General features: G+C 40.8%; 3 protein-coding genes across 4 annotated transcripts in view; all 3 read right to left on the bottom strand.

Annotated features, from left to right (window-relative positions):
* The window catches only part of nr1h5 (nuclear receptor subfamily 1, group H, member 5), a 29,632-nt gene extending 17,357 nt beyond the window's left edge, over positions 1-12,275 (bottom strand). Inside the window, exons 1-7 of the mRNA XM_034086146.2 lie at positions 12,134-12,275; positions 7,779-7,914; positions 1,838-2,236; positions 1,609-1,749; positions 1,356-1,480; positions 269-367; positions 83-176 (exon numbers count right to left, since the gene is read on the bottom strand). Coding sequence (XP_033942037.1) covers positions 83-176; positions 269-367; positions 1,356-1,480; positions 1,609-1,749; positions 1,838-2,236; positions 7,779-7,875 — 955 coding nt within the window. The 5' untranslated portion in view covers positions 7,876-7,914; positions 12,134-12,275. The remainder of the gene's footprint in view (positions 1-82; positions 177-268; positions 368-1,355; positions 1,481-1,608; positions 1,750-1,837; positions 2,237-7,778; positions 7,915-12,133) is intronic.
* A 1,817-nt stretch (positions 12,276-14,092) lies between these two features.
* slc66a1 (solute carrier family 66 member 1) lies at positions 14,093-21,846 on the bottom strand. 2 transcript variants are annotated; one of them, XM_034088051.2, is made up of 8 exons: positions 21,739-21,846; positions 19,830-20,026; positions 19,600-19,729; positions 19,345-19,432; positions 18,736-18,890; positions 18,548-18,640; positions 17,900-18,085; positions 14,093-14,974 (listed from the first exon to the last, which is right to left on the bottom strand). In XM_034088051.2, the coding sequence occupies exons 2-8, from the start codon at positions 20,018-20,020 to the stop codon at positions 14,888-14,890; spliced, it is 930 nt and encodes a 309-aa protein (XP_033943942.1). In that variant the 5' UTR covers positions 20,021-20,026; positions 21,739-21,846; the 3' UTR covers positions 14,093-14,887. The 2 variants fall into 2 exon arrangements, with proteins under 2 accessions (XP_033943942.1, XP_071059736.1); XM_071203635.1 differs by lacking the exon at positions 21,739-21,846 and adding an exon at positions 20,595-20,701.
* Positions 21,847-23,554: 1,708 nt separating this feature from the next.
* The window catches only part of trim33 (tripartite motif containing 33), a 50,869-nt gene continuing 48,812 nt past the window's right edge, over positions 23,555-25,611 (bottom strand). Inside the window, exon 20 of the mRNA XM_071203837.1 lies at positions 23,555-24,140. Within this exon, the coding sequence (XP_071059938.1) occupies positions 23,925-24,140 (216 nt within the window). The 3' untranslated portion in view covers positions 23,555-23,924. The remainder of the gene's footprint in view (positions 24,141-25,611) is intronic.

The following is a 25,611-nucleotide window of genomic DNA, read 5'->3' as shown; positions in this document are numbered from 1 at the left end:
TTAATAAAAGACTATATTAATATTATAAACATATGTATTTATTGTATTAAAATATACTTTATATAGATGTTCTCCACCTTACCTGGCACTGTCCTGGCAAACTGTAGCAGTCTTTGCATGTGGGGAGATATGAAATCAGACAAGCCCTCCATTTCTTCTGTACATGGCCATTCAAACTGAGCACAGAGCACAAGATCGACCAACATGAAGATATATCTCTTTTAGCTTTCAGATGTACACATGATTGTTCCACATATGTGTGACCCACCCTGCAGTCGCTGGTGTCCTGTGCTCTGTACAGTCGATGGGCCTCCGCCAACCGGTCCACAATGTACTTCTGTTCTCGGGTTAAACTGGCAGACAAAGCCTGGAGCAAAAACAAAGTTAACAAATGACCATTAAACGAAATAGCTAAATGATGTTGTTTAAATCTGACCACCTTAAGGGGAAGGGGAGTTTACCATTGTCTTATACAGGTGTGCTTGATCATCCAACCAGCTATACAACTGGTATTTGATTAATCAAATTACCTATCCAACAAACCAATTAGAGATGTAACAAAACAACATGTTGGCCAAATATACTCAAACCATAAAAAAAAAAATGTGATCATATTTTGAACCATTTAAATAACCAAAGATGTTGTCGGCAGGCAACCAACCACTTAACAAACAACCAACTTTATCATTTGATAACTAAAAAACATATGACAATCCGACTGTTTAACCAACAGGGGCTGGGCGATTTGAGGAAATACTCTGAAACAATATACATTTGCCAAGAGCCATAGCTTTTCTGCCTGCGGCTTCTATGCTTATGTATCAGGCCGTTGTAGGCACATGTTGTGAATCAATGAGCAAGACTGCTTATGGCCATAATGTGTTTTCCATCAGATCAATAAAATAAAAATCTGAGGGAAAACAGTAACAACAACAATACAATTATGAAGCCAGGACTCAAGATCAAAGCACTATACAATATAATGCATGAATATTTGTTGCAATGGCCATGGGATCAAACCATTTAAAAAGTTTCCAGTGGAATGGTTTTTAAGGATCGGAGCATTTTGGCTACAAAAATGATATAGACTTCTTTTAGGAGCTTTTAGGAGTTTGAATTCCAAAATGTAAAGAAAGAAAGTAAAAAAGGGGATAACCAAAGTCAGTATTATATATTCTCTGGGGACCATGAATGTCTGTACAAAGTGGCATAGCAGTCCCTCCAGGAACTGTTGCCCAATTTCAGTCTGGACCAGAATTCTCCAATTGACAGAACAACACTGTGATCCGTAGGGCTATGAAGCTAGCATGAAAAGAAATGGCAACCATCCAATCAGAGTGAGTCCTGCTCTCTACCTGTCCAGGTAGCCTGCTGGTGGAGCTGACCCTCCTGCTCTCTGGGCTCTCCTCTTCCTCCTGTCCTCTGCCCTTCCCTCCTTTCCTCAGCCGCTTGGACTGGCACTGCACCTCCGTCAGAAGGCCTGAGAAGAAAATGGGCATTTTGAGTTAAATAAAAACATATTGTTTAAGGACATATTATTTCTTTCTTTTATAACATAAAGTTGAATATTTAATTTCACATATTAAAAGGGCAATGGTGCTTGCTTACACTCAGCCAGCATTCCCACAGCGCAGCACTTCCTGAGCCGACAGTCTTGGCACTTCCTCCTCATGTACATGTCCATCTCACAGCCACCACCACTCTTACAGTGATACACCGCCTTTTTGGTTACACTACGCCTAAAGAAACCTGCAAGTCAAGACAAGGAAAGAGGGCGAGGTTAAAAAAAAAAACCTTTCAGAAAAGAAAAAAAACAGCATAAAAACGTGAGAACTACCTTTACACCCCTCGCAGGTCAGAGCGTTGTAGTGATACCCTGACGCTTTGTCTCCACACACCACACACAGCTCCTCCTGGCCTCTGCCCTTCCCTCCACACCCCACCCGCGTCCTCCGCCCCAGGGGCAGTCCCACCGCTCCGAGCCCCTGAGCGAGGCCCCTATAGTGGGGCTCCGGGCTGGGGTCACAGGGGGCCTCCAGACAATGATGACTGTAGTGGTAGGGGAGGTGGCAGGGCTGTGAGGAGGAAGAGGAAGAGGAGGGAGAGGAGGTGGAGGAAGGTGGAGAGCCATAGAGGGAGAAGGGCATGTTGACAGGGCTGTACTGTTGTTGGCTGTAAGGGAGCAGCTGGAGGTCAGGGTCCTGCAGGGGGTAGCCCATAGGGTCCGCCAGCATGTCTGACATGGAAAGATAAAGTTTTAGAAATGAATAAACGTTGTAAAGCTACAAACTCAAATGAGCTCTTGGTATTTTGTTTGTATCTTTGTGATCTGATTCAGTTTTTCCAGCAAGGACGCTTGCAACCATTTTTAGGCAGCCTGATAGTGATCTGACATTTAAAGACCACATGTAAAGGAACTTTCAGTTATGGCCAAAACCAAAAAATAAAAGAATCCCTTAGAAAATAACAAATGAAACACACAGTGACCACTTTAAGACAAAAGACTAGTTACATTTAAATAAAGAACGAGAAGGTCTGAGGCCATTTCTGAAAGGGAAAAAAGATTGTGTGCATCTGGCCCATGATTTATCGGTTCTAAAATGTAATGAGTTATTTCTAGGCTCATTCCAACACCCTCACCTAGTAGTGTTTCCTGTTTTCCTGCTGAAAGACAGACAAACCAACCTTACACACATGACCATTATAATAAAGGTGATAAGGCAGCACATACTGTAATAAAACCCAAGGAATATGTATGTCTATATTGACAGGGTTAACACATTAGGCAGCGTATAGCCAGCCTTACACGCAGAGGTAACTCTTCAGAGTCTGGGGAGAGACCTCCCCTGCGCTTCAATCATGATCTTGCACAACCAGAAATAACTGGTCAGCAGACCTGAGTGACCTTGATGTGGTTGCAAAAGGCCAGAGGGAGGTCAGGTTGGAGCCAGCCTGCAATCGATTTGTCAGCAAACAATAAAGACTTAAAATCAATCCTTAAAATAAAGGAAGCCAGTGACGGGACGACAGTCGGGTGTAAATGTGCTCTTGCTTGTGTTTTCTGTTCAAAGAGAAGCCACTGCTTTCTAGTCAAACTGCAAGCATGATACAGAGAGCTGGATAAAACACACACAAGGAGCATCACGACCCAACAGGTCTCCTAAATGTGGAATCTGGTCAACACCATAAACAGTTCAAACGGGTCACACATACTGAAAACAACAAAAGAAATGGCGAGAGTCATGAATGAACATTTCAAGCGTCAACTAAACGCCTTTACAAAGTGCGTCATAGGAATGTATTCTTACGTGACTCGTGTGACTTCACTGCCTCTATGGCTCTTTGGGGAAATAATAAAAATCATTCTAAATCTTTTGAACTTTCCGCAACAGGATGCAGCTGAGAGCTCCCAGTGCCATTTAGGATTTTTTGATCCCCTTTTTGGGAGGTTTCATGCAGCCCTGTAGTGGATGTTCAGTGTTGTGACGGGCTGAAACGTCTTTGAGTGTGGATCAGCAGCTTGTTTTCTGCTCGTCCTGTCTCCTTTGAGAAAACATGTGTGACCACTGGCAGCCTCTGAAAGAGCAGCTGGACCAGGACGACTGTGGGATCTGTTAGGAGCCGATTAAACAGAGAGCCAGCTGACTGTCAGGAGTCTCAGGACTGCTGGAGATAGAGGTTAAAATGATTGAACATGTGGCAAGATGAGGGCTAATGTCAATCTGATAATGTGGGGTCAAATTAGGGTCGAAGTGTGCCTTTAAGCTTTGACAGGGAAACCATCCAACACTCCATTTAGCTTTTTGAAGCTAAGGTGATAAGTGATTGAATCACAGGAGCCAGATGTAAACGTAATAATGGTCAAAATCATGTCAAGTCTCTAGTATGGCTTGAGGGAGATAACCATGATGACAATAATAACATCTGCAGTAGCTTTCCTAAATCACATTCCAATTATTGTATGCAACTTTGAACAAGAAATTGTGGAAATGTACTACTTAAAGGTCCCATGTCATGCTTTTCCGGTTATTACCCGTCCCCTTGTGTGTTATGAAGGTTTTTATGCATGTAAACGGTCTGCAGAGTCAAAACCCTCAAAGTACACCCTGTAGGGAGTACAACTATAACAGTCTATGCTGCCCCAAAACGCCTCTTGGAGATTTCTCATTTACTTCCTACTCTGACGTGGGGATACCCAGAGGCCACACCCTCTGCCAGCATTTCACGAAACAAAGCTTCCCAAACCTTCAGCGATTCATGCCGGATATGTACAGCATAGGGCACTGAAGAACGATGCTGTTCCTACTTTGTTTGGACAAGCGGGAGATTCGGGTACACAACCTGTAAGTATTCATTGTTGTTTGTGTATTTATGATGTTTAAAACAAACAAGGTATCTACCACGACTGTTTAAATGGGTAAACGTTTTTCGGGCTGCTAAGTTGGGATCGTGGAGAAATGCTCTCCACAGACCCATGCTCACAGCGTTATAAACCTTTTTCTTAGTCAATATTAAGCCGCACTTATTGTTTTTACTTCGGCTGTGAGTGTTTGTGTGTGCTCAGGATGAGTTTCGCTTGTTCTCGCTGTATCGCCGACCCGGAAGCCTGTCCGCTCCTCGCAGCAGATCGCAGCAGATCGCAGCAACGAGCCTCTCAACGAGCCTCGCAACGAGCCTCGCAACGAGCCTCGCAACGTCCCGACCAATCAGAGCACACTGGGCTCACAGGGGGGGGGGGCAGGAGCTCCAACAAGCCGTTTAGGACAGAGAGTGAATACACATACTATACAGAGATGCTGTATGAGAAACCAATGTGAGTTTGGAAAATTGCACAATATAAATCTATTTTAGTAGACCTCAACAATGGAATTATGATCAGTAGAAATGGCCATGACATGGGCCCTTCAAAGTAGCAAAAGTAAAAGTCGTCATTCTGCAGATTGGCCCATTTCAGAATAATATATATGATGTGTTTTATATCTATTGATGCATTAAAGTGTTACTTTGACTGATGCAAGGGTTGATTATATTTCACATCATTCATCCAAATCTGCAAATTAAATAAATGTATTAAATGAATGTAGTGGAGTAAAAGTACAAAGTAGCATAAAATAGAAATACTCAAGTAAAGCACAAGTGCCTCAAAATGTTAGTTAAGTACAGTACTTGAGTAAATGTACTTAGTTACTTCCCACCTCTGTCAAATTCAAATACAAAACATGGTTTTATCCAACAAAATATTCAGCTTAAATTGCCATTTGTTAGGGTTTAGCCTTTCAAAAAAAAAAAGTTTCTGTTTAATCGAAACCTTTTGCTCTCCCGCCCCAATTATGGTTCCCAACTGTATTAACGAAGGGTTTAGCAGCAAAATGGCAACACTGACAAAGGTCGCGATGTCCGAATCAGGGTGATTTTCCTGACCCTCTAATATCGAGTCTCAGTTAGACTTCTGAAATATCTCGCTCTCTTGTAGTTGCAGCGTTTTCAGAAAAAAGCAACACATCCCTTGTTCCCGGCCTATCTCCTCATCACCCAAACACATGAAATATGTTCTCCCATATCCACAAGATGTTTGGTGAAACTTTCTCACCAAAAAACACAGCCAGCATCGCCCTTACGATCTTTAGTCTTTAAAATGTTCAGATTTGAGATCCCAGTGTTTTTATAAAAAGACAGAGAGTAGAAGTAGAAACCAGTGTATTTAGTGATCAACACCCTGAGTAATTGTCACCACCCCCCTCACTCCTTCCTTTTGTCCTCTCTGTCATTCTCTCTCCAGATGTTTCCTGTCTTCAGCAGACTGTGTGGACCACGGTTGGGGGGGTCCTTGGTTTCTCTGCATGTGACAGAGCTGTGCTCCACACTGTTTGTAAACCATTTGAACACTGTCTAAACACTTCTCAGCCTCCCTTCCATCCCACGCACACCAGGGAGCAAAACAACACCAGCAAGCGACCCCCCATAGCCCTCCGCCTCCCTCTGCTCCAAGGTCCGGGAGGGGAGACAACAGGGGGACTTGTTGATGATACATGTCAGTATAAATAGATCCTCTGATGCACACCGGCTGAACCTCCTCAAAAACTATTCTCCTCATGTCAGCAAGTTCTCAAAGGCGGTAAATAAACGCTTGGTGTTCATTCATCAACTGTGAGAGAGCAGTCACGTCCTCATTGTGCAACAAAATAATTAACCACTTATTTAAATCAACACTTTGTGACAATCCCAGTATGATGTTAAATGAGCAAATGTGATGTTACAGTAGAAATACAAAAGTAAAAAAACATTCACAATGTCAGCAGACTGTTTTCAGCAATATCTACCCGTAGTTTGCTTAAGCTAACATTAGCCACCATAATCTCAAGTCACTGTGACGTCCCTGATTGGTTTGTGGACTGCGGGTTAAAGCTTTCGAATTTGACCTTTTTTAGGAAATGGTATACTGAAGTAAAAACATCAAGTGAGAAGTTGGTAGGGTGACCAGGTCCATTCAAACGGAATGTTTTTAAGCTCTTTACTTCATAGTTTGTGCAAACAATGTAATTCATATTTATAGACTATAGTTTCAATAGACATTTTAATTTGTTAGGGTTAGATGGAGGTCATATTGTACTACTTTACGTTACCATCGCAGTAGCATGTCCCGCATTGTCCTACACACACACACACTCTTTGTCCCACATGCGATTTGTTGTCACCTGGTCACCCTACAACTTGGTCATTTTCTCATAGACTTCTATTCAATTGGACTTTTTCTTCTAACCGGTTGACTTGCCCTTGTTGAAATATAGATAGGAGGCAGCTTTTATGCACCCCAAATGTTTCACTTCTCATCTGGAGGTCGGCCCCTAGTCATACAAGAACAAGATGAAGCAGTAAAACCCTGAGTGTAATGATTTAATTAATGGATTTGCCTATGAGCTCAATCTTTCATTTCTGAGAAGAAGAATGGATATTTTCATCGTTCAAATTTTACATCGTGGGACTATAAGTCAATATCGGACGCAAATCAACCAACACGTGTTTTTAAAAAAGTAATTTTTTCTGAGATGTAGAACAAATGGCATCTCACCTCTGATACCATAAATTGTAAATGGCCATTAATATTGTTCAGTAACATAATATATTTTCACAGTTTAGACTAGGGTCAATTCACTCACAGTTTGTTTGGGAACTACATTCCACTGAAGAAATAGTCCCTAATATACAAACTATGGTCTGTGGATTAACCAGGGGCAAAGGGGCATGGGCACATTACAGATGAGATGTGTTTTTTTAATATAAATGTGGTTATAGAACATTTATTTATTCACAGTAAATACCTGAAGAACAAAGAGCATTTCAACCAAAACTATCTGCAGTTAGAGAGCAAATGACAACAGTATAAAACAGAGGATGCATCTGTTGATAGTGCAGATAAGTCTATAACTACCAATGACACAACTTCATTTGAATTAATTGAACATGGACTGATAACACTGGAAGTATTTTGCATTAAAAATGTTACATTGATAGCACATAACACATTTCGAAGCATGACAGCATATCCAGTGTTTCCTGTTTCCAGTGTCAAAACGCCAACAGTCTAACTAAGAGATCCTAATTAGTCCATCTTCAGTGTCTTATCTATTATTGTAAGAGTTTCTATTTCACATACTTTGTTTTAAAAGAGCAGACAAAAGCGGAAGTAGAGGGAGAAGAGAAAGTAAAAGGCAAAATAAAATAAAGTCAGGAGGGAGGGAGGGAGGGAGGGAGGGAGAGAAGTGTCACTGAGGACTCACCATAGTACTGGAGCGGCTCTGTGGAGCAGTAACCATCCGAGGCGGAGAGAAAGCCCCCTGCCGAAAAACTCATGTCCAACTCGGTCCACTCTCTCATCTGAACAGAAGATCCTCTCTCCAGCTAGTAATACGGGACCTATCTCCACACACACACACACACACACACACACACACACACACACACACACACACACACACACACACACACACACACACACACACACACACACACACACACACACACACACACACACACACACACACACACACACACACACACACACACACACACACACACACACACACACACACACACACACACACACACACACACACACACACACACACACAATTACTCAGAGGATTCACACAGATATGAAGGGTCTGGGAGACATTCCTCAATCCCCAAGATGTGTCCAGGTCTCTAAGCTGTCCACACTGATATCCCAGCCTATTTTTAAAAAAAGCAAAGAAGACGAGTGCAGCTGAGGTTGAGGTCTGGGTGGATGATGTGCTGGAGGAGGTCTTAACTACCCCTCAGGGGGTTAGACAAAAGGGAAAGTAGGGACACCCAGGATGACAGGGATGGGACTTTGGTCCAAACAGCTAAACCTGGCGGAGACTTAAGAGGCTGCAGGGATGCATGGAGGGAGACATATCCCTCATGGGCAGAGTGTGTGAAGGTTTGGCCTAATTGGATGTATCCGAGAGTGCAACAGTGGGCCTAGGAGAACATTTTGACAATTTAATCTGATGACACATACAATCATTTACGTCATTAAAACAATTGTTAAAAGTTACAAGTCTTAAAGGGATGGTTTGGATGATTTTATGTATTTTATGAGGTAGGATGAAAGTTGGCATGTCCCCAGTTTGGAAAAACAGACAGGAGTACCAGCGCTGAGCAAAGCAATGTAGCCTACTGCTGTAAAGAGGAGCAGAAGCAGAACATAGTCAGTCACCTGAAATATCAATATCAGTTTAAATGTGCTTTAAACTTTCAATATTTTCACCACTTTACTTTGCCTTAATTCTCTCTTGAAAGCCATCAAACTCCTTTTATAAAACCTGAGACTTCACCTCACAGAACACAGATGTTGCTGCAATAAGTAAGGTCTGCTAAAATTACTGTTTTTTCAATGAATTCTGTTGGATTTTAAGGGATGGCACACGTAAGGCTTAAGTTCCCTTGCGCCCAGTCAGCAAGGTAAAACATTGAAAATATTTGTAATAGTGTAAACTTGAATTATAATAGATTTGTATAGCTTTTTCAGGGCTTCCTAAAGAACAGTAAATTGCCTAATGTGCTGGTACTCCTGTTCTACTGTACTCAAAGGGGCCTTAATTTGCTCATTTTCAGCTTCATATTTGCATTGTATGTGTCTACTGTGACATGTTAACATCTTTTAATATTCAAAAGGTCTTTATTTTTCTCATACTGTGCTGCAGCCACTTTTTTCACCCTCTGTCTAAAACCAGAGCCCAGTCTGCTCTGATTGGTTAATTGAGAGGTTCGGTTCTGATTGGTCAACCGCTTTGAGATGTGTTGGAGATGTCCCGCCCCTTAGCCTATCACGTACAGTGTTGAAGCACTAGCCAATAGCAGCACGAGTGGTACATAGTGATGTCAATAAATTATGGAAGTAAACAAAGGAGTCCAATGGATACGTTTGGATTAGAGCATTTGCGGACAATTTACACGCAAAAAACATATATAAAACAATACAGGAAAGTTAAAACACCTTTAATACCTTGGTTGGGATTCATAGCTATCTAATACAACACCACTTTAAGAAATTCTGAACTATCCCATTAATGCGTTTGTGTGGTTGTGTGTATGTGTGTGCGTGTCTGTGTGTGTGTGTGTGTGTGTGTGTGTGTGTGTGTGTGTGTGTGTGTGTGTGTGTGTGTGTGTGTGTGTGTGTGTGTGTGTGTGTGTGTGTGTGTGTGTGTGTGTGTGTGTGTGTGTGTGTGTGTGTGTGTGTGTGTGTGTGTGTGTGTGTGTGTGTGTCCATGTTTGTCCTCTAAGCCTACGGGAGTGTGTTTACTCTGCTCTTTTGTTTACCGCTGTTCTGTTTGTGCTGCAGTTAATATTGGACAGCATTTAGATTTAAGGGGCTCGGGGACCTCCGCCTCCCCCTCAGACAGTTAACCAGGCCGGAGCAGAGCGAGAGGAGTCGAGACCTGAACCACCAGAGGAGAGACAGGGGAGAGACCTCTACGCTGTCCTGTAAATCTGTGAGCAGGCCTGTTTGACATGCAGCATGCTTACTGAGGATTAACGGCGTACTCCCGCCCTCATATCATGGCTTTCACTGACTCATTATGGGAGCCAGGAACTACCGGGGGAGAGCAGGGGGGGTGAGAAGGCCCACTGAAACTGCAGCCTTCAATGTAGTACTCACGATCGATCTCAGTGGAATTCGGTTGCTAACTGCACCGTGTCATTCCTCTAAAGATTGTGTCCAAAGGGTAAACTGGTACACATGTGACTACAGTGCTCGACGATCAATAAATTGTTCTGTCAGCGAAAAACACAAACTAAGAGAGAGAGAATGAAGTAAACAAGCTTAAATGTGTCGAAAACAAACTGATTGGATGAATTTAACACACATGGTGACGAATCAAATGTCTAATAACTACATTGATATAATACTTTGAATGTTTTAGGATTACATAAAGATAAAGGTAAACAGCATTACAGGAGCAATTCAATGCTTTATTGATGTAATGTTATTATTCTGTTTCTCAGTGTTGTAATTCTACTAGACTACGGATATTTCGGTCTATGTATAGGCCTATACAGAATACATCACAGCCTTGAGCTGAACATCAACATGATAGCCAAACTGTCTAACATTGACAAAGTTGACATAGTTTTGTTTAACCATTTCCACCATCTTAGTTAGCATTGAATTGAATTGAATTGAATGGCAATCCACCTTATGGAGGGGCCAGAAGAAAAGTCAGGGGGTCTGTAGGATTCATCCTCTGGGAACCTTGAACGTTATAATATGTTGACCAAATCTAATTTTAGATATTTTTAGGAAACATCAGGGAATCACCGGCGTTGTTAGCAGTGTTAGCATGGCCTTAAAAATGTATAACTGACTTAACATCAACTCACTTTAATTTTAGTTGGAACCTTGTTTGATTTTGTTTAAATGACCTGGCATGGAGGTGATTTCTCAATTTGGTTAGTTCTTTGATTTGGATAAAAGGAATGGTAATGGCATATATTTCATCATACTTGTTTGGAGGGTGTAATGGACCATTACAGTTTGGAGTGGACAATTATGGACAGATACAATAACTTTACTAACATATTGTGAGATAGAGCACTTGGCCTTGGTGGAGGGCGGCCCCAGATCCGTTCTAGGTGTCTTGATAATGCTAAAGAAATCTTGATGAATGCAAAACATTTAATTGAATTGCTAAAGTAGAGGCTCTTAATTCCCAGTTAATAGCGATGTTGTGTCCCAAAATGTGAGGAGGAGGCACAACAAGCTGACTCCGACCTCTGGGAGTAGAGTGCAGGCAGCAGAGCTGGGAGTGACACTAAACGATGGGGACAATATCTGAGAGTGTGCAAATGTCATCATGGATCTTATTGAGGTGTCACACTGTTGGACACAAGCCTGAAGATGACATGAGGAGTGTCATTTAAAAAAAGAGCAGGAAGTGGAGGGAAATATGTTTAGGGCACGGTTAGTTCAATTTAGTGCTTTAGTTGAATTAGTTTTGTTTCTGTGGAAACATTCCTCAACACAATGACACAATGATGAGCATGGTGGTGAACACCAGAGAAATACAGCAACATTTAAAACTCTGGAAACTTAAGTAACTTAAACTCATTACTCCTGAATCACTCAGAGAACAAGCCTGAAGATAAATTCAACACATCATAAATCCTGTTTTCTTTCTTCATGAAACCAGCTCCTTTATCAGAGAGCTTCTGGCTGGCAGCTGCAGCTCGATAACGGCCCGGATTGTTTACTGATCCTCGCAGGAAACCAACGCTCACTTTAAAAGTGGCCTCTGTGTTCATGAGTAAAGTCGATAGCTTATGTCTGAGCGAATGTTAGCGAGTGTGGTGGGGGGGTTGGCTATCATAAGTAGGAATGTAAATTGTCATATGGTAGTTGCAACAGACCTAAATGCAGCATGCTCAACTGGCCATCATGAGCAACATCTGTAATGAAATGCATTGCAGATCTATCCTGGCTGGAATTGCATTGAAATGGCAATTGAGCGTTGAAATCAGTACAGCAGAAAGAAATACAAATATAAAACTTCATTGTGATATTTTATGAACAATTCTGTTTATGTTGCAGTTATCTGGATTGTGGACTCACCGTTGATGATGGAAGCCTTCTTAATGCGCCCGAGCGTCCCGATGTCCTCTCCCTTTTGTCCAACTCTCTCACTTTTTTGTAGTCCAGCCCAGACTCAAACCTCATACACACACACAGAGTAAACAGACAGCTGCTCTTGATGTGTGTTTTAGTTGGACATGTGGGAACCCGAGCAAAGATCCTCTTTTTTCTACTTTCAGAAAGAAAAAAAGTGTCATTGAGAAGGTGAATCATTAACAGACATTTGATGGGCAATAATTGGGAAGACATGAAAAGGTAGGCCAGGGAACAATAGCGTTTTTAGGCTACATGTCTCGACGTACATCAGAATTGAAAATATCAAAAATTCCCCATGACATTTCCCAGGATGAGGCTTATTGGTTGCACTAGGGATTTGAACTGCCAACCTCTGAGAGCCCCTCTGCCCTGCTTTTAGGAACTGAAACCATCTCATTAAAAAATTCCCAGTATAGAGTGTTTATAAACAGCTTCTTGTTCATCCCTTGTGATGGATGGGTGCTCCCTATCACTGGCTCTTCCTGCTAACTCCCCGACCCCCTTCACAATCTCTCTGCCACTGTTTCACAATCCTCCACCCCAAAATACACACACACACACACACACACAGTGAACCCATGATGTTTTCTGTACTGACCTTGCTTCCTTGGTGGGTGGGCCCTTACTGTTCTGAGTGTGTGTGATTGCATTATGTTTAATAGTAAGGGGAAAGTTTGTGTGTGTGCGTGGGTGTTTTGGGGGAGGAGGGTGCATCTGAAAGGCCAGCGTGAATCTGCTAATGATGAAAAACAACACGGCTGTCAGGGCCTCCCAGGAGCCGCTCGAACTCGGTCACTGAGGGTGGAGGTCAGCAGAGGCAAAGGGTCAAAGGTCAACATCAAGGCCAAGGGCAGGCCTTGGCTTCTGCAGGGCTAAACAGAAAGTGGGAAGGGAAGAGAAAAAACTCTGAATAGTTATTCTCAAGAGAAGCAGCTAGAATAAAATCCATTAATAAAAAAGTAACACTTTTATGAAGACAATCAGGAGAATCTGACCAACAGTGGCAACAGCCCAAAACACTTCCTAAGGAGAACCACCACGCTGCAGGTTGACAAACGATGATATAACCCCAAATCTGCCAAAACACATGCAAACCAACTTCATCAACCTTACGAAACATGCACATGGTTAACTGAAAGCGATGCAAATACAAAGCACTAGTCTGCAATCGCAAAAAACGCTGCAAATACAAAAAAACACAACGGAAACCGGGGACACTAAAAAGTGATGCACAGCGTGGGTCTACATCTACATTTATAGATAGTATAGTCTATGCTCTATGGTCAACATTCAGGGATTATAAAATTGGCCAACCGTCACTGTTGTGTTGCAGTGTTGGTCTGTTTCATAGTTGTAAGTATTTTGTCTGTAGGCTTTAATTAAAATGACTAGGTTAGCTACGTTAGCTAGCTAGCAGATCTGCATTATCAGAAGTAATCCATCCATCTTCTCCCGCTTATCCGTGGTCGGGTCGCGGGGGTAGCAGTTCCAGCAGAGAGCAGAGGTATCAGAAGTAATCACATTATTAAATAAGCCAATAAAACGTAAATTTTACGTCCATTCCAGTGACAGTTCCCCAGTAACTTTATAATCCCCGCTCACCAAACCCTCCGTTCCCAGTCCCAGATGTGTGCATCATTTTTTAGTGAAAGCGATGCAAATACACAGTAGCCTACAATTACTGTTGTGTTTTGAGCTTCTCAGTGTTTCACTTTTAGTAAACGCTGCCCATGTTTCATCAAGTTGGTGATTCTTTCTAAATCCTACACGTGTTCTCAAGTTGGTAGACATGTGTTTTGGCACATTTGTTTTTATATTTGCATGCAAATGTTTTTTGATCACCTTTCGGCCCATACAAATGGCTCCCTATATTTATCCAGAATAAAAACACAGAGAAAATAATTCAGTGTTATTCTTTATTTTTTACAGCTCACTGAACATTGTATCAACATTTCTCAAAGTACAAAACCGACTTTTGTTGTGCAAAACTGAGAATGATAAAAACGAAAATGTGTCAATTAAACATGGTGGTGTTAAGTGACTTATCACCAGTGCAAACTAATCTGGTCAAGTGTCTGTATTTACAAAAAGAAAGAGAAATGTATAACTACAATTAAAAGATATCTAAAATGAAAAAATACAACTTTTTTTGCGATTACAGCACTTGGTGTAAATATTAATTAAAAAATTGACAGAGTACAATTTACACTTGGTCATACTTTACAAAACATTATTTTACGCTCTGACCCATCACTGCAACGGTGTAAGACTGGGCTTCATGCAGGGCTAGTGTCATAACTGTCAAAGTGTTATGCAGGTTAGAGAAACAAGATACATTTAGAGAAGAATCTGTGTGGTCCGGTCGCCCTGGCTAGGTTTCTACGTAATCTACGTGAATTTAAATTGAGGCTGTGACCGAAAAATTAAAAGAGAAGAAGTTCAGGCTGACAGGAGGAGTTTCCATCCATGTCAAACAAGTGAAGAACTTCCTCTGTCGCAGTACTTTGGCAGATAAAAACACATTGTAAACATTAAAAAAAAAAGAGCACAATAAATATAACAATAAATTAAATCAAGATTTATTTGATTGATTTATTTATAAATCAATGTTCTTTCATCCTGATTCTGTTGGCAATGTGATTTTGAGGGTTCACTGGAAGAGAGCGTCTGATCATGTCCCACTCTCAGTTTGTCGGTTTAGCTTCCGATCAGAGGCGCGGTCTCTCCGTGACTGCTGCCGACCTCCTCTTTGGCTTTGCGGTAAATCAGGAACTGGAAGGAGATCTGAGCCGCAGCGTTAAGGAAATTAAAAGGAATCCTGGAAGAGATTCTGTTTAATGACACGCACCATGATGAAAAGTACAACATACTAAAGTGATTAAATACTTCCCAAACTGGTCAACTTTGTTAGCATTGTTAACATAATGGGAATCCTCTACATAAGAATCCACCTGACCAGTGCATTACTGGCTGTGAAAATGTCAGACACCACTGTATGTGTCAGCTGCTAAATGGGAAACTCTGTTGGCCTGCAGACTTTCACAATGGTTGGCTTTTAGTTTTAAAGCTCTCTTTTCAGCTGGTTACAGACATACACATGTGTAAAAATACTAAATCAATATTGCCTTGGTCTCCAAGGTTAGGACAGAAATAGGCAAAAAATATGCTGCCCTTACCGACCAAAGACATTGACATTTTTTGAGATTACTACTATGGGGTTCCATTTGAAAAAAAAATGCAATATAGCACTCTTGGACACTATGACCTACATTTGAAAGTTAATCATTTAAGAAAATTGGACCCATGTTAACCAATTGGGCTGTTTAAATTATTTAGCAATAGTTTCAGTGTCTGGTTTATTTCTCCACCTACGCAAGCAACTCTAGTGAAAAAAACACGAATAATCCATTGACTGTATACATTAGATAAAAAAATATCTGATCCTGATTCATGCGTGCCAACGCTTTTGATTTTCATTCCCTCTCTTCCTGCAGTCTGGAGTTTCATTCCTCCAGGTAAGACCTTAGGCTGCAGTCGGATAGTTTAAAAATCAGCTCCTAAGTTCTAACCCTATCGTCTATTCCTTGACCTCTGAGTGAAACGTCACGGGGTTAAGGGATAGTGGATAGGAGAATTCAAAAGGACTTAGGAGAAGAGACTGCGGTACTTTAGAGAATCCGAATGCACTTTCACTATCCGACGTGTTTATGATGCGCCAGCGGACGTCATGAATGTGCGTCTGCTGCTGTGGGGAAACCATGGAAACCACAGTTTTCTATACAGCGGACTACAACATGGATGTTCAATAAGAACGAGGGACTACTGTAAACTCATCTAGAGACTCTGCACCGTGCTCTGATGCTGCTGCTTTGCTTTATGAACGTGGACAACAGAGAAACATATTCTTCAGGACCAAAGCTGGAATTGAAATAAAAAAGGAAAGAGAAACTTATGCTCGTCACCCTCTCCCTCCGGTCCACATTAATACAAATGATCCCATAGATTGTATGAACTATGAAAAGATCTTAAAATCAATACAAATGTATTTATTATAAACGTTAGTCCTTAACATCTATCACTGTGTACATCACCATTCAAACATCTTTTAAAAGTTGAACAAACCCCACACAGCTCAGTAAAGACTGAAATGTTGACTTTATTTGATAATTTCAGTGAAAACTAAGGTTCATATTTCTCTTTTTGATTATAATACTGATGAACGTTCAAAACAAAGCACTTTGGCAACTTACCACCTATGTTTTAAAATGCTTAATAAGCACCGTAACTTTCATGATATCATTTCTTGGTCATAATCGGTTGTTTCCGTGAACGGCCGACTGTTGAGTGACGGCAAATGCTGCGGCTGCAAGGCACTGTGGGGCTAAATGGGACTATTCGACTTCAGCCTTATACGTCGGTGAAATGACCCGGAAGTCCCTCAGTGGCAGCCATGATAAGTGCCGTTCGAATTATCTAGAATGATGAGAGTGAAAGGAAAGGAGGTTTCAAACTTCCTTTATAACCTCCTTTAGCTTAGGAACCACTGGACCTCCCTAACCGGCAGGAGAAGCGAAAATGCTGCCCCACAATGCCTTGCAGCCGCAGCATTTGCCGTCACTCAACAGTCGGCCGTTCACGGAAACAACCGATTATGACCGAGAAATGATATCATGAAAGTTACGGTGCTTATTAAGCTTTTTAAAACATAGGTGGTAAGTTGCCAAAGTGCTTTGTTTTGAACGTTCATCAGTATTATAATCAAAGAGAGAAATATGAACGTTAGTTTTTACTGAAATGATCAAATAAAGTCAACATTTCAGTCTTTACTGAGCTGTGTGGGGTTTGTTCAACTTTTATAAGATGTTTGAATGGTGATATACACAGTGATAGATGTTAAGGACTAACGTTTATAATAAATACATCTGTATTGATTTTAAGATCTTTAGTTCATACAATCATACGTATTGGGATCATTTGTATTAATGTGGACCGGAGGGAGAGGGTGACGAGCATAAGTTTCACTTTCCTTTTTTATTTCAATTCCAACTTTGGTCATGAAGAATATGTTTCTCTGTTGTCCACGTTCATAAAGCATAAAGCAACAGCATCAGAGCACGGTGCAGAGTCTCTAGATGAGTTTACAGTCGTCCCTCGTTCTTATTAAACATCCATGTTGTAGTCCGCTGTATAGAAAACTGTGGTTTCCATAGTTTCCCCACAGCAGCAGACGCACACAATGACGTCCGCTGCTGCATCATAAACACGTCGGATAGTGAAAGTGCATTCGGATTCTCTAAAGTACCGCAGTCTCTTCTCCTAAGTCCTTTTTAATTCTCCTATCCACTATCCCTTAACCCCGTGACGTTTCACTCAGAGGTCAAGGAATAGACGATAGGGTTAGAACTTAGGAGCTGATTTTTAAACTATCCGACTGCAGCCTTAGAGTCAGTCCACCACTTGTGGGGTGCAAAGAGGCAGATGGCCTCCAGAGGGCCCTAGTGCAGCTTTTTGCTTTTCTTGTTTCTTTGCCTTGGCTAATTTCCCCCTGTGTGCTTGGACCTTTGAGACTATATTGTATTTCCACAGACACAGTCATGTGACCTAACTCTTCTGATGAAGTGACCTGTCAACCAGCTGAGCACTGACTAAAATGTAGCATGTACTTGAGATTAAGGAGAACCTGGAGGCCCTTTTTTCTTGAAAGGATACGATGACGTCTAAGGAGAGGGTGCCGAGGCTGCCGATGAGCCAGGGCAGGTGATGGATCATGTAGCTTTTCTCTCCCTGGCCCTCATCAGGGTTCTTCAGCAGGACACTCAGGCCGTATGTGGAGTTTCCCAGGATGACCAGTGCAAACAGGAAGTAAGACACTCCCTCTGTCGATTTCCTCTTGTACTGTGGGAATAAATCAGAGGGCGGGGGAGAAAGTGAGAAAAAATTGTTTTAAAGCATTTTGGGGGAAATGTTATGTTTTACAGCACAACCACAAATGTTCCCTCGGATGGGTTACATTCAATTTTGCTTCAATTTTTTTATCTTGTTCAGATTAAAACACATTAAAACACAATTTGCAAGGCTTGGGAATGTAAATTATTATTACATTTCCCATTTGGCAGCTACTAATCTCATTCATATTTAACAAAATATTTCATTTAAATAATTTACTCAATGCACCTTTTGTTCCTGACTACAACACTTTATTAAAAGTGTATTGTTCATAAAGTAATTTATAGAAAATTATATTATATAACAAATTATATGAGGATGCTCATCCTGTAAATATTTGTATTAGAATTAGTAGTCCCAGTTAATGTCTATGAGTAGTAGTACTCAGCCAGTAGCACTGGTCATACTCACGTTAGTGTACATCTGGGGGAGTCTGGAGCAGAGGTAGAGCACGGAGGACACAGAGCCGATGGAGAATCCAATAATCTCTTTAGGGCTGAACGCCTGCAGCGACAGAGAGGCAGACACAACAACGTCACAACAACAGCTCATAACAGTTGACTTCCCTCAGGTCACTTGTTAAACAACTCATGACTCACCTTGATAGCACTGAGGTCAGAGGTTGAGAGCAGGGCACGACTTCTGAACTCTGAGGGAATAACTTCCTGTTGGGCTCCTGACCCGGGGAGGTGCACGAGGCTGGAGGTGAAGCCCAGGACGCAGGCTACCCCCGCCACATGCAGAACCATCCTGCCTGGGGAGAGACAACATGAGGGCTCAGCATCAATACTTGGAAAGACTTCTTAGCACATTACTCCAGACAGTGAGGCCAAAGGTCGCCATGAGGGAACAAACGCCACAGAGGACATCATGACGGCGTGCAGTCATTATCCTCTTCCCCTGTCTGGACTTGTGATGGATCGATGTTCATCAGAGCTGATAAGAGAAGCTTTTTCACGAAAACACTAGATAATACTAATCTTTGAATTACTTCCTAGGTATTTCTATCAATAAAGATTATGGCTACAGTTACACCTGGAGATAAAATGCATGTCTGGGGTTATTCATTCTATATGTTAACAAAAGGCCTTGGTGTAGGATACCAAATGAGGCACTAGGATGCAAATAAGGCACTGACACTCAGATGGCACAAAGAAAAAACATCTTTAGTTGTGAAACGGAATATTTAGAACAAAAAGCACACTTACGTTGCCGCATTCTGTTCTTCGTCATGTAGTATAAGTACAATGCCAGCATCATCAGGTCAGCTATAACGTAATAAACAGCTGTATATGTCTGGAAGACGGAGAGAAAGACCAATTGAACCATGAGCTCAACACAGAAGGCCTCAATAAAAAAAAGTGCAATATCGCAATTGTTAGTGATGCGTTTATCTAGGTAACGTCAAAAATGGCCTTTCGCAATACATTGCGAAAGATCATGTTTGCTTCACTACAAGTCACCTGAAGTGGAAGTTGGTCTGCCAAGAAGGAGCCCACCAGGTTACAGCCGTCTCCTCCCAACCACAGCAACAGAAACCAAATGGAGAGGGCGCTGTCCATATTCCCCGTTTTACACGAACTGTAGTACTGCCTGCAATAAGAAACAACACAGAGAATTATACACGATGTTCGGATAAAAGAGAAGTTCCTCTTATGAAAGAGAAGTTCCTCTTAGAGGCCCAGACACTTACGGAAGAGAAGAAACCATGAAGCAGAGGATGGACAGGAGGCCGAGGTAGATGCTTGCCATGTCCCTCCCGTCCTGGGCACATTCCCCGAGACCTTCCCAGACCCATTTTGAGCCATTGGGGCAGAGGGTAGAGAAGTTTCCTGAAGTGCTCCCTCCAAATAAACCCCGCGAAAGGACTCCATCTGTCATCATATTCACCTGAAGAGGAAAGGCTTTGTGAATAAACAGTTCAATTAAACAAAAGTCACATCCTGATTCTACATATGCAGCCTATATACAATGTTAACACACTGCTTCCAAGAAAGAATAAAAGGAAAGTGGCACAAAGAAGCTCCAATTAGCCAACCATATGGCACTGAGTGTTTGCAGCTTTGTAACACACACTCTCAAATCAGACATATGCATACCATGAAGAGCAACACGTATGTACCACAAACCTCGACATAAAACAAGTAAATGTGTTCGTTATGTGGTCAAAGGGTGTTAAATAACACATGTCATTAGGTTTAGGTCTACATTGTGCCGTTGCGTTGGTTACATTTGGTTAAAAACAGTAAAAAAAAGTGTGTTTTGGGTGACATTAATACAATGGGCAACTCAAGAAAACAACAAAAGGCACAATAAATTAACCTTGTTTTGTTAGTCTCTTCGCTGGCTAACTTACTAGCAGAAATCTGATTCTTGGCTGTAGCTTTTACGTTAAATAATATCAACAAAACACAACACTGGAAAGGAACAAAGCAAATACAAAATATGTTTTTCTTGCCTGTGTGGCCGGTTGTATACCGATAAAGTCCTTAGAAGAACACAAACCTCTCCGAGACTGAACAAACAACACGGAAGCCAGAATAGGTAATAAACAACTCAGGGCTGAGGTCGCGAGCTGATTGGTCGTGAGACTGATACGTCACTGCATTATCACGTGACAAGTGGCTCGTGAGCTCCAAAACAAACCAATGGGCCTTCAAAATAAAAGTTTTAAATTAGATCAGGCTTCCAGGAAATACTCGGCCATTTAATAAGAATTGTATCCATGTGTTAAAAAAAAAGTGCGGTAGACTTGTAATTGTTTAACACAATGTGAATTTAAGAAGCATAGAAGAAGATTTTAAGTGCAATACTGACAACTAAACTAATTCAGAATCAGAATCAGAATAATTTGCCTGTGGTTATTCTGATAGTTAATCTGTTGCACACCTTGATCATCAATAAATAAAATGGATAGAACAAAACGATTGCAATCAATAATTGATCTCTTTATTATTCATTTACTTATATTTTGGTATTATTTTAAAGTTTGATGAATAAATGTTGCCAAATTACATTCCTTGGTTGAGACTTATTATTATTCACAACTGTAAAACATTTGTGAAGACTGTGGAACACGCTAATGGCTTGCTCTCATGTTAATGTTACTTCATTTTTAAAGCTGGGACACCTTAAAGATGTCAAAGTAAGCTGACCACCGCTCTCATACATTTTTCACATAAGCTCCTCACATATCAACAAGTCTTGTTAAATTGGATTATATGACTGCACGTGGTAATTCAGTTATTAGTTCTCAGCCGACATTAGCTCAGAGGTCTCCTTACATTCTTTAACTACTTTTACATTTGAGTGTGCAGCCGTGAAAAGCAAATCACTTGTTTGACTCAGGTCAGTGATGGGTAATTCCTGCGTTAAATCAAACGGGATTGTATGCAAATGTTCCCACTCAGTGAATTAAAAAGATTAATAATATATATAAGTGTTCTTTAAATGTAGGCTACTTTAACAGTGGCAGTTCTTCTCTTTTGTAATATGCAGATATGATGAGATGGCTAATTGTCGTTATCACAATACTACAGGGGTTGCCTTTTAATGATAATAACATGTCCTATTTATCTTATTCTCAAGTGAAAACATCCTACCTGGAAGAGACGATTCAATCCAAAGTCAGACTTTGAATGAAAAAGGAAAGAGGTGCTATTTCCGAAATGTCATAGCAAAGTGTGTCAGCTGACAATCTGACTCCCAGAATGCCGACTCAGCACCTCCCCACGCTGATGTTAGCGGGTGCAGTTTTATTTTCAGATTTGCTAAAAGTGAAGTTTCCACTGTCGTCACGTGCTTCTCGTAAAATGGGCCAAAGTGCTCGAAACCAGATGTGGGAGAAATACTCAGATCTTGTACTTGAGTAAAAGTATACGTACCAGAGTGTAGGAAAACTCTGTTAAAAGTAAAAGTCCTGCATCAAATGTTACTCAAGTAAAAGTACACACATTAACATCAAAATATACTTAAAGTACCACAAGTGAAAGTACTTATTATGGAGATTGGTCCATTTCAGAATATATATGATATATATTTTTTTATATTACTATTGATGCATTCATGTGTTTATCAAAGCTGGTAAAGGTGCAGCTAGTTTGAATGACTTTGTATACAGCAGGGTAGCTTGTGCATTTACTCCAGGTTTAACTAAAGTCTTATTTAAGTGTTGATTATATTTTACATTAAGTAACTAAAGGTACAAAATAAATGTAGTGGAATAAAAGTACAAAGTAGCATACACTGGAAATACTCAAGTAAAAAAGTAGAAATGGCAATGCAGAAGCCAACAAGGCTGCGATATTCTTATGGAGCCTTAAATCATGGCAGCATTTAGTTTCTGTGCACCACAGACTTGAACAATCAACTGGATAGGGAGGGGGGAGGCTGTGGCTCAGTGGATAGGGACAGCAAGTTCGAGTCCCACTGCAGTCAGCATGTCGTTGTGTCCCTGGTCAAGACACTTCATCCCAAATTGCTCCTGTGGGGATTGTCCACAGTACTGAATGTATGTCAGTCGGTTTGGATAAAAGTGTCTAACAAATGACATGTAATGGATATGAAACTGGAACCTACGTTCACCCACCATTAATAATAATTAATTTGCACAACTTTGTGTATGCCCATTTCAGCCAGTAAGAAAATATGAAAACATCGCTTTATGATTATTATAATGAAAAACAGGATTTTTTTCACCACTGCCAAAAAAATTATTAGAAATGTATTGGTCTGTTTTAGACATTTGAATTCCCTTTTTAATCGGTTTCTACTCTTTAAATCAGCAGTTTAAATACGTTTTAGGTCATTTTAAATGTTAAAATTTATGTGCGAAATAGGATATTCAAATAAAGCAGCCTTTTCCACATATCGCTATTAAAATGTTCCGTAAAGATTTGGAGTTGTTACATTTACAATTTGAAAATGTTATCCAATTACATTTGTGTTTCCATGGAGGCATACATTTTAAAATCATGAGAAAATTAAATCAAAATGACCTCCAGCGGTACTACTTTTCACCTTGCCTAGTGATAGTGATACAGTCAGGTCAAACTACTCCAACTTCAAGACTATTCAGCCTGATGTTAGGCCGCTCTCTTACTGTATTGCGTTTCCATGGGGGCAGACATTTTAAAATCGGGACAAATTAAATAAAAAATGGCTAGATACTACCATGGAATTTATTTTGTCAATATTTTTCTTATTAGGATAGCAACGTCAAACCTACTCCACAACACACATTTTCTTTGATATATTTCAAGAACAGGTTTTATTGATGATGCACCCAAACATCTATACTGTAGGAATACCTTCAGCGGGCTAGATTCTCTTATTTACATTTCACTTCCACAAAGTTATACAAACACCTGGTAGGTTTCATGTCAAAGTATAGATATAATACATTAAGAACGGAGGACATGGGATTCAAATGTTTTATGAAGCACTTTTCACAACAAATCTACACATGAGATGAAAAAAAAAAAAAGGAGAATTCATTTAATGTATCTACTGCAAAACAAGTCCTACGGTAAAGTCTGTACAAGCGAGTTCTTGAGTGTCCATGAATGTAAGGAGGTAATGCAGCTCTTCTGTGATTCTGTCCTCCAGAGTTGTGATAAAGGCAGGTTTTTAATGACAGTTTATTCTTTCAAAGGCAAGGATGAGATAAACCAAGCAGTTTGTACAGCGGACCTCCTCCTTTATTGACGGCTGCCTCAAACAGACGAGAAGTCGGAGACGTGAGGAAGGCAGTTTGTTTTACTTCTCTGGTGTATTTTGAGGTCGTTTCTCACTTGATGTGGAACACTTTCTCGTCTATTTTTAACCGTTTGCGTCTGGGCTGTATGAAGTCCTCGTCAGAGTCCTCTGTGTCCTCCTTCTCCTCGGTTGCTGGACCCTCTGTTTGTGGTGTTTCAGGGAAGCTCTGCCCGGGGAACGACTCCTGCAACTTCTCCTCAAAGTACAGGCTCACTGCCTTGCCGGATATTGCCATCTCAGATCCGGCCTGTCGGAGGAAGAAGAAGAAGAGGAGGGAGAAGAAGAGGGTGATGGAGGAAGAAGAAGAAGAGGAGGGAGAAGAAGAGGGTGATAGAGGCAGAAGGGTAGTGACAGACAATAGAAAAGGAAAAATGGAGGGAAGAGGAAGAGCAGAATGAGGAGACAAATTAGATGTGGTTAAGACTTCTGATGGTTGTTTGCCCCAGCTCAACGTTGCTGTACAGAGCAGAGATATCCTGCCGCCTCATCCCACTGTTGCTCCATGAAGCATTCCCAAAATGTGGAAAAAAGGGTGCCAATTTTCGCCAAGGCTGTTTTCAAATACTTTTTTAGGGTAAATGAGGGAAGCAGAGGGGCAAAGATAAAGCATGTGCATTTTAAAAGGCTGGTGAAAATTAGGTGATTAATACCCGTTGGAATATTGTGAACATTAACAAATGTGCAATACCACGAACACAAAAATATATAATGAATAAATATATTTGCATGCTAAGAGTTATATTTGATCTGTAGCCCAAAGGTAACTAGAACTCGAGAGCCCTGATTATGTATGTCTTGTCAGCTAAATTAACTGAAAATACCAAACTTCAAAGCCCAGTTCCTGAAAATAAAACTTGACTCAGCAACAGGAAGTGAGCAGTTCACACAAATGACCAGAAAGACCAGTCAGTTTATTCTTGATCTAAGAGAACCTCAAATGTAATTCTAGACTACCTTTATGTGCCTATTCACATCAATTAATCAAATACCTTGATGGGCAATGCAAGCCACAATTCATTTTGGGCGTCTCACATGCACTGGCTTTCACTCACATGTTCTTTATCAACATTTCACTTCTCTATATACATTACATGTATGCTCTGCTTTCACATTTGAGAGTAATTTAACACCCAAGAAAAATCTTGCATTTGCTGACCTCCCCTTGCAGCAGTGAAGTATAATCAAAAACCACATCACACTATACCACAGCCATCAGTGATACAGTCAGGTCAAACTACTCTTTCAACTTAAAGACAGCACAACACTGCTTTTCAGCCAGGCGTTAGGTCACTCTCTTAGTGTATTGTGTATATATTCAGGTTGTACATATACAATGCAATACATTCTTATTTATCCATTCATTCTAATCTTACAACCATATTTTCAATCTAAAGATATATATGAAATCTAAATGAAATAGAAAATACCAAAAGTTAAATATCTATTGTTCACCAAGCAAAAAACATATTTTCCTTTCAATATGTGTTGCATAGCAGAATGAATTATATACATGCTACACCTTAACGCCGTGGGCCGTTAAAACTAGAAAAGAAATTGTCGGACCAAACCCCATCAACCAAATAACATGGAGATCTGTTTTTTTACTTTTTCAACTCCAGCAATGTCCTTACCACCTCTCACTATGATGCATGAAAATAAATGTAATGACATTTCAGCCTTCAGATGAAGGGCTTAAAACATTTCTTGGAGCATCAGTG

The sequence above is a fragment of the Pseudochaenichthys georgianus genome, chromosome 7 (genome assembly GCF_902827115.2).
Source record: "Pseudochaenichthys georgianus chromosome 7, fPseGeo1.2, whole genome shotgun sequence".
Classification (NCBI taxonomy): domain Eukaryota; kingdom Metazoa; phylum Chordata; class Actinopteri; order Perciformes; family Channichthyidae; genus Pseudochaenichthys; species Pseudochaenichthys georgianus.
This window is presented reverse-complemented; position numbering and strand designations above follow the sequence as displayed.

Excerpts from the sequence above, each read along its gene's own strand:
- slc66a1 (XM_034088051.2), bottom strand. The coding sequence starts at position 20,020 with ATGATGACAGATGGAGTCCTTTCGCGGGGTTTATTTGGAGGGAGCACT. Across the intron at positions 18,891-19,344 it reads GAAGAACAGAATGCGGCAAC|GCAGGATGGTTCTGCATGTG; the intron begins GTAAGTGTGCTT and ends GTCTCTCCCCAG. Across the intron at positions 18,641-18,735 it reads CTGACCTCAGTGCTATCAAG|GCGTTCAGCCCTAAAGAGAT; the intron begins GTGAGTCATGAG and ends CTGTCGCTGCAG.